The 12,116-nt window shown below is 38.2% G+C and overlaps 1 protein-coding gene across 1 annotated transcript in view; it reads right to left on the bottom strand.

The window, feature by feature from the left end:
- Window positions 1–12,116, bottom strand: part of LOC111531180 (oligophrenin-1-like) — a 255,919-nt gene that overhangs the window by 111,909 nt on the left and 131,894 nt on the right. The window contains exon 3 of the mRNA XM_026451950.1: window positions 7,357–7,452. Within this exon, the coding sequence (XP_026307735.1) occupies window positions 7,357–7,452 (96 nt within the window). The remainder of the gene's footprint in view (window positions 1–7,356; window positions 7,453–12,116) is intronic.

Raw genomic sequence — 12,116 nt, 5'->3', positions numbered from 1 at the left:
TCATGGCACATGTATACATATGTAACCTGCACGTTATGCACATGTACCCTAGAACTTAAAGTATAATAAAAAAAAAAAAAAAAAAAGAAATCCCACATCCTTCTGCGTTCTGAAAAATGGCTAGACTGCAAAGACCACCTCATATATAACATCAATCTCTATCCTTCTTCATGTCTCCCATAAGACTTGCAGGTGACTCCCTTGTTTATCTGCCTCTACAATACCCCAATTTTCTTCCATTTCTTTGAGATGTTCCTCATTAATAAAGGTTCTCCCTATGACAATAACTTCCTTAATTGTCCGGTGCATCATTTTGGTGCTTTTTCTTTTATCGTCTGAGTTGCACAGGAAGTACCGTGAAATCAAAAGAGATGTTCAGACTTCCCTAGCTTGCATGGGCTAAACGTTACCAATGTACATATTTCAGAAATTTAATGCTATACAGGAAGTTCTTAGAGAACGATCAATGTTCTTGCTTTCCATAGTATGTTTTATTAAGATTTCTCAATCCCTTTATTTGATATTCTTTTGGGTGGCTAGGGGTTGTTCAATCAATCCCCCCACCTCAGCCTCCTGAGTACCTGGGATTACAGTTATGCATCACTGAGCCCAGCTTTCCTTGATATGATTGATATATTCTTGGTATATTCTAACTATAAGCTTGCTATATTCATGGTATATTATGTCAGAATTATTATATCTGAAGACTTTTTTCTTCATAAAGGTTGTGTTTATCAATTTTTATAAATATAATATTCACTCTTCTTTGAAAATAGGGTTATTATGATTATAGATTTTTTGTAAAATATTTTTTGGATTGATTTCTTTTGTTTTAAATGCCACATAAATCCCATGTATTTTTCAGTTGCATTATTCTTCTGGTAATAAAATGTCATCAAATCTTCCACTTTTGAAAATGACCAGTAATAAGTTGGCCACTGCCATTTTAAGTATTTTCTCATTTATACATAGGTTTTTATGTTTTAATATGATGCTTCCCCTGAAAGCATTTAGAATCAGCTCCTAGGCTCAAGTGATCCACTCACATTTGCCTTTCAAAGTGCTGAGATTACAGGCATGAGGCATGGTACCCAGCCCAATTATCTCCTTCTCATGTGACTTCCAGTCATAGAGAACTAAAACCTGACAACCCAGATCCCAAAAGAGACTTCTGATTACCTTGCGTTTTCTCTTTTCCTCAAGATGTAGAAGAAGCCCTATGAACTCAAGCCCAATAACTTGATATAAACCTCCAAGGGCTTATCACCACAGCAGAAGGTGCATTGGGCTAGAACTTTCCCCAGAAAACCTATTGCCTGCACTAAGAAAGTCTGGCAAAATATTTGGTTCGTGCATGCCCCTATATGAAAGGTAAGCAATATTGTGAACAATGTCACCAACCGCACTGACATATAAGCTTAAGAGCTTTAAGATGTATAACCAAAAGATTTTTCCCCCACCAATCTCATGAAAATCACTGAACCTTTAGAATTCAACTCTTGGCTCTTTACTTAAATACAATCTTTCATATTAGTGATTCTTTTTTCATTTTAGCCATTCCTCTTTTAAGATGCCTGACCTCCAGGACTCTAAAACAACTGACATTTGCCACCACTTCTCAAAGGATACTTCAATTGGTTTTATAGGAAAAAAAAAAAACCAACAAAAGCCCTCAAGAGACTATTTCTTAGTCCCTTCTTTATCTCAAACAAGAGGTTTATGATCTTCTGTGAGTTGTTTAGCAATGAATAATATTCACATTAAACAAAAATCAGGATCGGGGGACTGACAATGTTGAACCCTCATCTCTCAGAAACCAGTAATGGGTGGCTGATGGAACTTTCTAACTAGAAATCTGACCTTAAATCAATCTTCTTGGCCCACAAAGGTGTTTCTTCAAATATGTTAGGATAACTGGAGTGGAAATGTAATTTACAGTCTGAGATTTAGAATATCACTTTTATTCCCCCAGGCATAAACAAACAACCCACTAAAACCCAATGGGTGACATTTTCTGGAAAAGATGTAGCAAGGTAGATGAGCAGAAGAAAAGAACTACACTATCAGGGTTCACCTGATGGATGCCATGCTCCGGTGATGATAATGCTGAAATTTGAGGTTAAAATACGAGGCCCTCTGAAGATCCTCACCAAATAATCCCCAGGTACACAGGTTGCAAACTTTAAGGAGGTATATTCACTCTCAAGTGTCAGCCTGTACTTGCACAACCCTGAGAGTAAGTGCCTCCTTATATCTGAACCCTAGCTACCTGCCTTGTTTCACCTTAACCCTGGAACTGACTCAGGTATCACTTCTCTGAGAAGGCTTCCTTGTTTATTCTCCCCATCATCCTGTCCCCCAACATGTATACACACCAGTCTGAATTAGGGGCTACCATGTGCCTACCTCTACTGTAGTTCTTATCACATTGTGTTGCTATTGTCTATTTACTTATCTGCCTCCTTTAATAGACTATGAGCACCTTGAGGGCAGTAAGATGTGTTCTATGTCTCTGAATCCCTATGTCATTTAGTGGACACGCTCTACCTATTTACTAATGAATAAAAATACATATAAGGGATCCTGAGAAAAGAGTAAGCTGGCCAGGTGCGGTGGTTCATGCCTGTAATCCCAGCACTTTGTGAGGCCAGGGCAGGTGGATCACCTGAGGTCAGGAGTTCGAGGCCAACGTGGTGAAACCCAGTCTCTACTAAAAATAAAAAAGTAGCCAGGCATAGTGACACATGCCTGTAATCCCAGCTACTCGGGAGGCTAAGCCAGAAGAATCTCTTGAACCCGAAGCAGAGGTTGCGGTGAGTTGAGATCACGCCACTGCACTCCAGCCTGGGTGACAAGAGTAAGACTCCATCACAAGAAAAAAAAAAAAAAAGTAAGCAAATTCTCTTAAGCCTATGTGGAAAACGAGCCTCTTTCTAGCTCATGGTGCTATGGTGACATTGCAAGCCATTTGCCTATGCTAAAACCTGTATGATTGGGAAGTCCATGAGGACAAGCTTTATAGCAGATGCTCAATAAAATGTTATTGAATGAATCAATTGGGCCTTAGGAGATTCAGGTTCTAGTGGAAAATCTGGTACTATGTAGCTGTGTGGGAACTTCAACAATCACGTCCCTACCTCTGGATCTCGGTTTCCCCATCTGTTGAATTGAGGGATAAATTTGCTACTATTCTGTCTCTCTTTATCTCATTAGTTTATATAAAGTGCTTACAATGACACCTGCTATTTGGGAGCACTCTAAAAGTGTCTGCTTCTCTCGTTTAATCTACAAATCCCATTTTTTAAGCAAATTCTTACATGAAAGCCCAATATAAACCACTGTTTCATTTGATCATGAAAGGTGGGAGACACTGAAGATCCAAGGAGGACAGTTTGGAAAAGCTTGAGATCTGTCCTGGGGTTACAAAATGCTCGCTGATGTTATAAAGACTATGTAAAAATCAAGGCCCTGGGCTATGCTATAGAGATTCTGATTCTTTAGGTATAAGGTAGGTCCTGTGACAGGATAAAAAACATCCTCAGGTGACTTGGATATGAAGCTATATGAGAAATAATGAACTAAATACTATTTAAAGTCCCTGCCAACACGGACATTTTACAATCCTACATTTTCCTTTGGTTAATTTGGGAAATATATAATTTCAAACCAACACTGTTTTCCACAAATTACCTTCTACAATGTTCCTAGTAGAGTCAATAACAATGCATTATTGAGCACCAGCTATATGCCAGACACTGAGCTAAATGATTTACAGACACTCTCTGATATAAGTATTATCTGATTTGCTCCTCATGACCTTGTGAGGTGGATTATACTCCCGCACTATACTGATGAGGGAAACAGATGCTCAACAAGCTCAATTAATGTTGCCAAGATCCCATAGCTAACAAATAAAACTCAAATCTAAGGAGACCCAAGACTTCTTAGATATCTGGGATTTCCTTTGGTTACAGAGACATAGAGGTAAAGACAAGGCAATGCCAATTGAAGGCATAGATGTCTAACTCTAAAGCAGTGAAAGAAGTCACGGTCAGATCAATGACACATGGCCTCCCACTTGTCCTTGTTAGACACAAACTATTCACGGTAAGTCCTAGAGCAGATCATCAGGGGCAAGAACGCTTCAGAATCCTCAGGCTTTCTCCATGAGCTCTAGGAAGCACTGTCATTTCTGCTAAATAACGAGTACCTACAATGAGGTCAATGCTACTGAGTGACCTTTTGGAGCCAATAATGAAAAACTTTTTAATGAGAAGGGCCTCTGCACATATAATGTGAAATCCAAAAGGGTATCACAATTCCATCCAAAGTGGCTTTAAGCAATTTTTTTTTCCAGTGAAACAAGATGTGTTGACTCAGGGCCAGCAGTATTGGCAATAGGAGGGCATGGCACATTCTGCGTTCTCAGCTTCCAAAGCAACTGCTCTTTCCCAACAATAGCCTCCCAGTAGGGTCCCCAAGACTTTTTCTCAAAGCCTCCAGAGAGCCTCAGCCTCAGCTGTTTGAGTACTGGCTCTTCCTCTCACTACCACCACAATTTCCATCTTTCGAAATGAGATTCAACAAGGACAATGACCATGACAGGCCAATGAATTTTCAAAAGCTCTCTTAAGTCCTCAATAACGAAAGTCAGTTCATTAAGTCAGCATCCCTAAAAGCAGTGGTCAAATGATAAGTAGGAGCTTCTGAAATTGGCAGGCAAATTATCACTGAGTTAAAGAGTTATTATAAATCATACATTAAGAAGCAAAAAGGTCAGGCACTGTGGCTCATGCCTGTAATCTCAACACTTTGGAGGTCAAGGTGGGTTGGATCACTTGAGGTCAGGTGTTTGAGACCAGCCTGGCCAACACGATGAAACCATGTCGCTATTAAAAATACAAGAGTTAGCCAGGCATGGTGGTGGGTGCTTGTAATCCCAGCTACTCGGGAGGCTCAGGCAGGAGAATCAGTTGAACCCAGGAGGCAGAGGCTGCAGTGAGCCCACTGATCTCCAGCCTGGGGAACAGAGCAAGACTCCATCTAAAAAAAAAAAAAAAAAAGACCGAGTGTGGTGGATGATGCCTGTAATCACAGAGCTTTGGGGGCCCAAGGTGGTGGGAGGATAGCTTGAGCCCAGGAGTTCAAGACCAGTCTGGGTAAACAGAGCAAGACCCTGTCTTTCTTTCTTTTTTAAAAAAGCACCAAAGATGCCATAATCAGCAGCTCTGATGGAGTCCCACAGACCCCCACAGGAACCTGGCATCACCAAGGAGTCGTTTTTCTTTTGTTTATAAGTCATTATGCTCAGGCTCACACACCTTTTTTTCTGCATAGCGCTCATTGACATTTGTGGTGAGGCTCATGGGGTTAAGAGAATTAAGGCTCAAAGTTCAACATAAAGGAAGACATGAGAAAAGTCTCAGATCTGTTGGTGGCTTTGGTATAAATGGACACCTGTTCAAAATCAGACCCTCATACCAGAAAAAGGAGCCATTTACGTAATTTCATGTACCATGTATCTCCCAATCTTCCAACTGATAGGCAAGTAGCAGTTATTTTTAAAAAGAAGTACAAAATTATCTTACATTAATAATAATGTTGAAATACCTAACGTTCATTTAGACACTGTGCACACTCGGCATTATCTCATCCCCATTTTACAAGATAAGAAAAATTAACACTTAGAGAGGTGAAGTTACTTGCCAAGGTTACAGAGCTATTAAGATGTAGAGGTAGAGTTCAAACTTGGGTTACTTGATTCCAGAGCCCATAATGTTAACTTTTAAATAAGTCATGCACTTGGACCTGGATAGACTTACTGAAGTAAAATAAAATGGAGTGAATAAGAAAATAATACAAATACAAATATCTGACTCACTGGTTACACAGTCACATTTAACCAGAACGGTCACCAATCTAAATCTAAAAAATGTTCACTGAAATATTACTTATAATAGTAAAAAATTGAAATAAGCTATATTTCCAAGAATAGCTAAATATTAAATGAAGTATAGCTCTCATAATAATGAAATTTGAATGTATCCATTATTCATTTACCAACATTTCATTGAACATCTACTATATGTCAGGCACTCCTTTATGTGCTGGGAAAACAGCAGTGAACAAAACAAGGCCATACAAACCACCCATAAAACTTGTGAAAAATTTTAAATTACATGGGAAAATGCTTATAATAAAATATCCGGTTAGAAAGATAATATTATATATTTAATATGAACTATGCTGCATACAAAGAAAACAGATATATGTAGAGAAAAAGACTTAAAGGATAATACAAAAGTATGTCTAATATGCTATTTCTGTGCAGGAATATCTTCCTAAGTAACTTATACTTTTATGTATTATTAAAACTGACTACAATAGGCATTTATTAATAACAATACATTTTCACATTTTAGTTCCAGGGCTAATAAATATAACTGTGTTACTAACTTGTTCCAGTAACAATAGATCATTCATAATAGCTCTTTGGTTCAGTGTTCTCATCTAGCAAATGCTCTACACTAACCCTTTAACTCAGGAATCAGCAAACTTTTTCTTAAACGGCCAGAAGATAACTATTTTAGGCTTTGAGGACCATCCAGTGGTTGTCACTAACTACTCAGTGCTACTCTTGTGCCACAAAAATACCCATAGAAAATGCTTAAATAAATGAATATGGGTATATTCCAATAAAACTTTATTTACAAAAGCAGGTGGTGAGCTGGAATGGGCCCAGGGGTTTGTTAACTGCTCCTCTTTACCTTCATAACAAATAATACAAACACAAACTTCTTTTGACTTCTACTATATAACCTCCTCTTTTTAACATCTTTGATAGATATTAACCCCATTTTACAGAGGATAAAGACAGAAATATCTTGCCCAAGATTATACAACTAAAAGAGTGAGTTTTTAAATCCAGTTCCCAAGAGAGATGCCAAGCAACCTGTTCCTGATAAGTTGTAGACATACAAATGCTAATTTAACACTTTCTAGGGAAATTTGTTCCTTAGAAGAATCTAACTGACCATTTTGGGAAATAAACCCCCAAAAAATCCTCTTTTAATATATTCTTTAGGAAAATATACTTTAAAGAAAAGGTTGCTTACAGACGGTCTGAGTCAAAAACCTCAGTAGAAGTTTAAGCGTATCTTTTGATTACTGTCGTGTGAAGGGGAATGGGACTGGCAGGGAAAGTTTCCTTATCCTTCCTAATCAACCTCCCAGGGCCTTGGCATTGGACCACAGTGGATGAAGATGTCCAAGTGCTCTGTATCCACAAATCAAAAAGACTACATGGTCTCAGGGTTGCCTCAACAGGTATATGACCATATGTAGCTGAAGACTTACCAATATTAATTTCATCATCAGTCAGAGTGTCTCCAATGAAATCAAATTGAAATGACTGCAGCGTCTGGGAAAATTTCTGAACAGCAGAGGAATAATCTGCAAAGGAAGGGTAACAAGAAAAATGGTCAATAATGCTATGCTTTGATCTATTTCCTCATCTCTGTAAGAGTAGATAAAAGAAAACCAAAGGTAAGTGCTCTGAGCAGGTTGCAACTAGCATTTAATGAAATAAAACAAAAGATTAGATATGCAGTAGAAGAAAGTTTGAACAACTAGAATCACAAGAAGAAAGGATGGGGCATCTCAGTAAAGTCCTTAAAAGTTATAGGACATGTTTTTTATCCTCAACACCTCTCCTCTTTGACCTGCTGTACTCAAAGCATGGAAGACATGAAACTACTTAGTTATACTCTTAGGAGGGTCTCCTTACACATTTCCTAAACCCCTATTATGGGCAATACACTAGAAGCTTTCCATTTTATACATGTGGAGTTCAAAGTCCCAGACCCGGGTGGCAAAGCTGGAAAGAGAAGCCAAGTGGTCTGTCTACTTCTCCAGAGCCCTATCCATGATGATACAGATACCACCTGGACATTTTATATGTTAACTAGATGACAGCCTGGGTTAGGATGCTATCTGGAAGACAAAGAGACTTAACTTATTCACAGAGTATTTATAAAGAGACCTAACCTAAGAAAGCAATGAATGAAAACAATCAGGGTGACATGGCCAAACAAATGCTTTTATTTTTGGTCAATGATTTTGAATTTTAGAATATATTTTAGTGTATAAGTTGATATAAAATTAAATCATGTTTAGCTATACTTTTGAGAAGTTATCTTTATTGAGACATTTTAAATATGTCCCCACCAAAGGGTCCAACCCAAATTTTGACCCTTGTTGCACTCCAAGAGTGTTTCTAAGGCCAGCAGCATCATTACCTGGGAGGTGGAAGGAAATGCATATTGCCAAGCCCTACCCTAGACTTAATAAATTAGAAATTACACTTTTATACAATCCCCAGGGCATTCATATACTCTTTAACTTTGAGGCGCACTGATCTTACCAACTAAGCCAACCTGTTAGACCATATTCTAGGAAAGCTTAAGCTTGTTGCTGATTTTTGGCTCCCTTTTCCAATTTCTTCTTTCTCTCCCTAGTTTAATCACCCTTCTCATCCTGAATTTTCAAACCTATCATATTCATGGACTTACTGAGCCTGACTATTTGCTCTCAGACCAAGGAAAATGGAGACAAAGCAAGCAATCGCTCTGAGTCCTTCTAATGAAAAGCTGTCATAGTTAAGCAAAAATACAACAAGTTCAAGCATTTGGCTAAAACAAATTATATGCCAAAAATTTTATTAGCATTTTATCTTTGTCTTATTTTCAGAAATACTTATTTTCAGAATTTTAAGTCTTAATTCTTTGAACAAATCACTGAAAATAGTAATAATAACAATATTGACATTTTTACACAGACCAGGTTACCATGGCTTCTCACAATTTTGACAACCTAGAACCACATTTTCCACTACAAATCTAAGCCACATGAATGTGACAAGTGCATGCACACCCTTCAAATCCTTTCATAGTACATCAGCAACGAGAACACAAAACTGGCTCCATGTCTGGAAAACAATTGATTTTTTTCTGCTTTCCTTGGTTAGTAGTAAAAAAGGGCAAGCCCAGAATTCCCCATCTGCTCTCTGTTATGCTCAGGGAAATTAAATAAAAACATTTATTGTGTTGCTCTTCCACACCTACTAGTATTTCCTAAACATTATTTGAGCCAAGGAAGGAACAGTTATTAATTATTCCTCTTCTTAAAATTATCTCAAAATTTCAGAAACCACAAATACTACAATGTTCAACATTTATAGTATTTTGAAAATAAAGGCATGGAATAAGGAAGAAGTTGCATCTAGTCTCCCTTTTCATTATTTGTACCTATCTCTTCTTTTCTCCAGACTCTGGGCCTTTAAAACACTATATCTACAAAAGGCCTTGAAATTTTATGAGGAACTTTCCACAAACATTTCCATTTACTGCTCCCAACTACATAAAAGTAGGAAATACTGTCCTCACCTTAGAATCAAATTAACAAATGAAACAATGCACATAAATTCCATTCAAAAATATGAACAAGCGGCCGGGTGTGGTGGCTCACGCCTGTAATCCTAGTACTTTGGGATGCCGAGGCAGGCAGATCACCACCTGAGGTCAGGAGTTTGAGACCAGCCTGGCCAACTTGGTGAAATCCCATCTTTACTAAAAATACAAAAATTAGCCGGGTGTGGTGGCAGGTGCCTGTAGTCCCAGCTACTTGGGGGTTGAGACAGGAGAATCATTTGAACCTGGGAGGTGGAGGTTGCAGTGAGCCGAGATCACGTCACTGAACTCCAGCCTGGGAGCCTGGGTGCCAGAGCGAGACTCCATCTCAAAAAAAACAAAAACAAAAACAAAAAAGAACAAGCACAAATTCACAGCTCTTCTTGAAACAAGTTCCAGGTTCCCATATACTTGTCCCTTGTGCTGAGAAAAGTCCTGGAAAAGACTCATATATTTTAGACAAATAAGTGAAGTGGATGACTTCTAGACTACAAAAAATCCATAGATAACCTAGAAATGCTTGTCATGTGTGACACATTTAATTCCTCATCATCTTAAAATTCACTACATCACTCCAAACAATGTGAACTCATCATTTTATCCTCCCCATCCCCGTCCACTCTGCCACTATGTCAATATTTTTCAGTCCAGCTTTCAGGGTCCTCTCTCCATCACCTTACTTATGTATGTGTCTTCCACAATTTCTTCACTTCACCTTTCCCTTACACATTATAGAATGTAGTTGGATAGTGCTTTTTAGGCACTTTGAACTTTAAGGGAATGATGTAGAATATGAACAAGATTAATTAATTAGTGTAGACACCTGTTTTTCATCACAATACTTTTTGAGTTTCATGAAAATAGAATCATACAAAATAGACTCATTTAGGTCTACACAATGTTTTAAAATTCATCCATGTTATTGCTTGTATCAGTAATTTACTGTTTTTGTTGCTAAGTAACACTCCATTTTGTAAATATACCACAATGTGTTTATTTATCATTTCTTCATGGACATCAGTGTTTATTCCAGTTTTTCACCATTGTGAATCAAGTTTCGATGAAAATTCATGCACAAGCCTCTTCAGGACTTACGTTTTCATTTCTCCAATGCATGGGTTACATGGTAAATTGGTAAGTATACATAACCTGAGTGCCACATTTAGCTAAAAAGAAATCAAGAGCCAGGTGCGGTGGCTCATGCCTGTAATCCGAGCACTTTGGGAGGCCAACGCAGGCAGATTACTTGAGGTCAGGAGTTCGAGACCAGCCTGGCCAACATGGTGAAACCCCATCTCTACTAAAAATACAAAAATTAGCCAGGCATGGTGTCATGCACCTGTAGTCCCAGCTACTTGGGAGGCTGAAGCAGGAGAATCGCTTGAACCCAGGAAGCAGAGATTGCAGTGAGCCGAGATCCTGCCACTGCACTCCAGCCTGGGCAACAGAGAGAGACTCCGTCTAAAGAAAAAAAAAAAGAGAAAAGAAAAGAAAAAAGAAAAAAAAGAAAGAAAGAAAGAAAAGAAATTTAAAAAGCAATCACAGTGGGTTGCAGTGGCTCATGCCTTTAATCTCAAAGCATTGGGAGGCCAAGGCAGGAGGACTGCTTGAGGTCAGGAGTTTGAGATCAGCCTGGGCAATATAGTGAGACCCTGTCTTCACACAAAAAAATTTTCTTTAAATGAGCTATGCATGGTGGTGCAAGCCTGTAGTCCTAGCTACTTGAGAGGCTAAGGTGAGAGGATTGATTGAGCCCAGGAGTTCAAGGCTACATTGAGCTATGATCATGCTATTGCACTCCTGCCTGGGTGAAAGTGAGACCCTGTATCTTAAAAATATAAAAATTTTAAAAAAGAAAGCAATCACATTTGCAATAGCTACAAAAAAATAAAATACCCAGGAATAAATTTAACCAAGGAAGTAAAAGATCTACACATGGAGAACTATAAAACACTGAAGAAGGAAAGTGAATAGGATGCACAAAAATAAGGAAAAGACATCCCATGTTCAAGAATTTTAGAAGTTAATATTGTTAAAATGAACATACTCCCCAAAACAATCTATACTTCAGTGCAATCCCTAGCAAAATGCAAAGGGCATTCTTCACAGAAATATCAAAACAAATGCTACAATTTCTCTGGAATCACAAAAGACCCCAAAAGCAGTATATCAAAGAGATATCTACATCATTTTTATTGCAGTACCTATTCACAATGCCAAAATATGGAATCAACCTAAGTGTTCATCAATATATAAATGAATAAAGAAAATGGATCAGGCACAGTGGCTCACGCCTATAATCCCAGCACTTTGGGAGGCCAAGGCGGGTGGATCACTTAATGTCAGGAGTTTGAGACTAGCCTGACCAACATGGTAAAACTCCATCTCTACTAAAAAAATACAAAATTAGCTAGGTGTGATGGTGCTTGCCCGTAATCCCAGCTACTTGAGAGGCTGAGAATGTGTGGTTTAGTTTCAAGAATCACTTGAACACAGTAGATACAGGTTGCAGTGAGCCGAGATCACGCCATTGCACTCCAGCCTGAACAACAAAAGCGAAACTTCATCTCAAAAAAAGAAAGAAAGAAAGAAAGAAAGAAAGAAAGAAAGAAAGAAAGAAAGAAAGAAAGAAAGAAAGAAAGAAAGAAA

The sequence above is a fragment of the Piliocolobus tephrosceles genome, chromosome 12 (assembly GCF_002776525.5).
Source record: "Piliocolobus tephrosceles isolate RC106 chromosome 12, ASM277652v3, whole genome shotgun sequence".
Lineage (NCBI taxonomy): Eukaryota > Metazoa > Chordata > Mammalia > Primates > Cercopithecidae > Piliocolobus > Piliocolobus tephrosceles.
The sequence above is the reverse complement of the archived record's forward strand: the minus strand, read 5'-3'. Positions and strand labels throughout refer to the sequence as shown.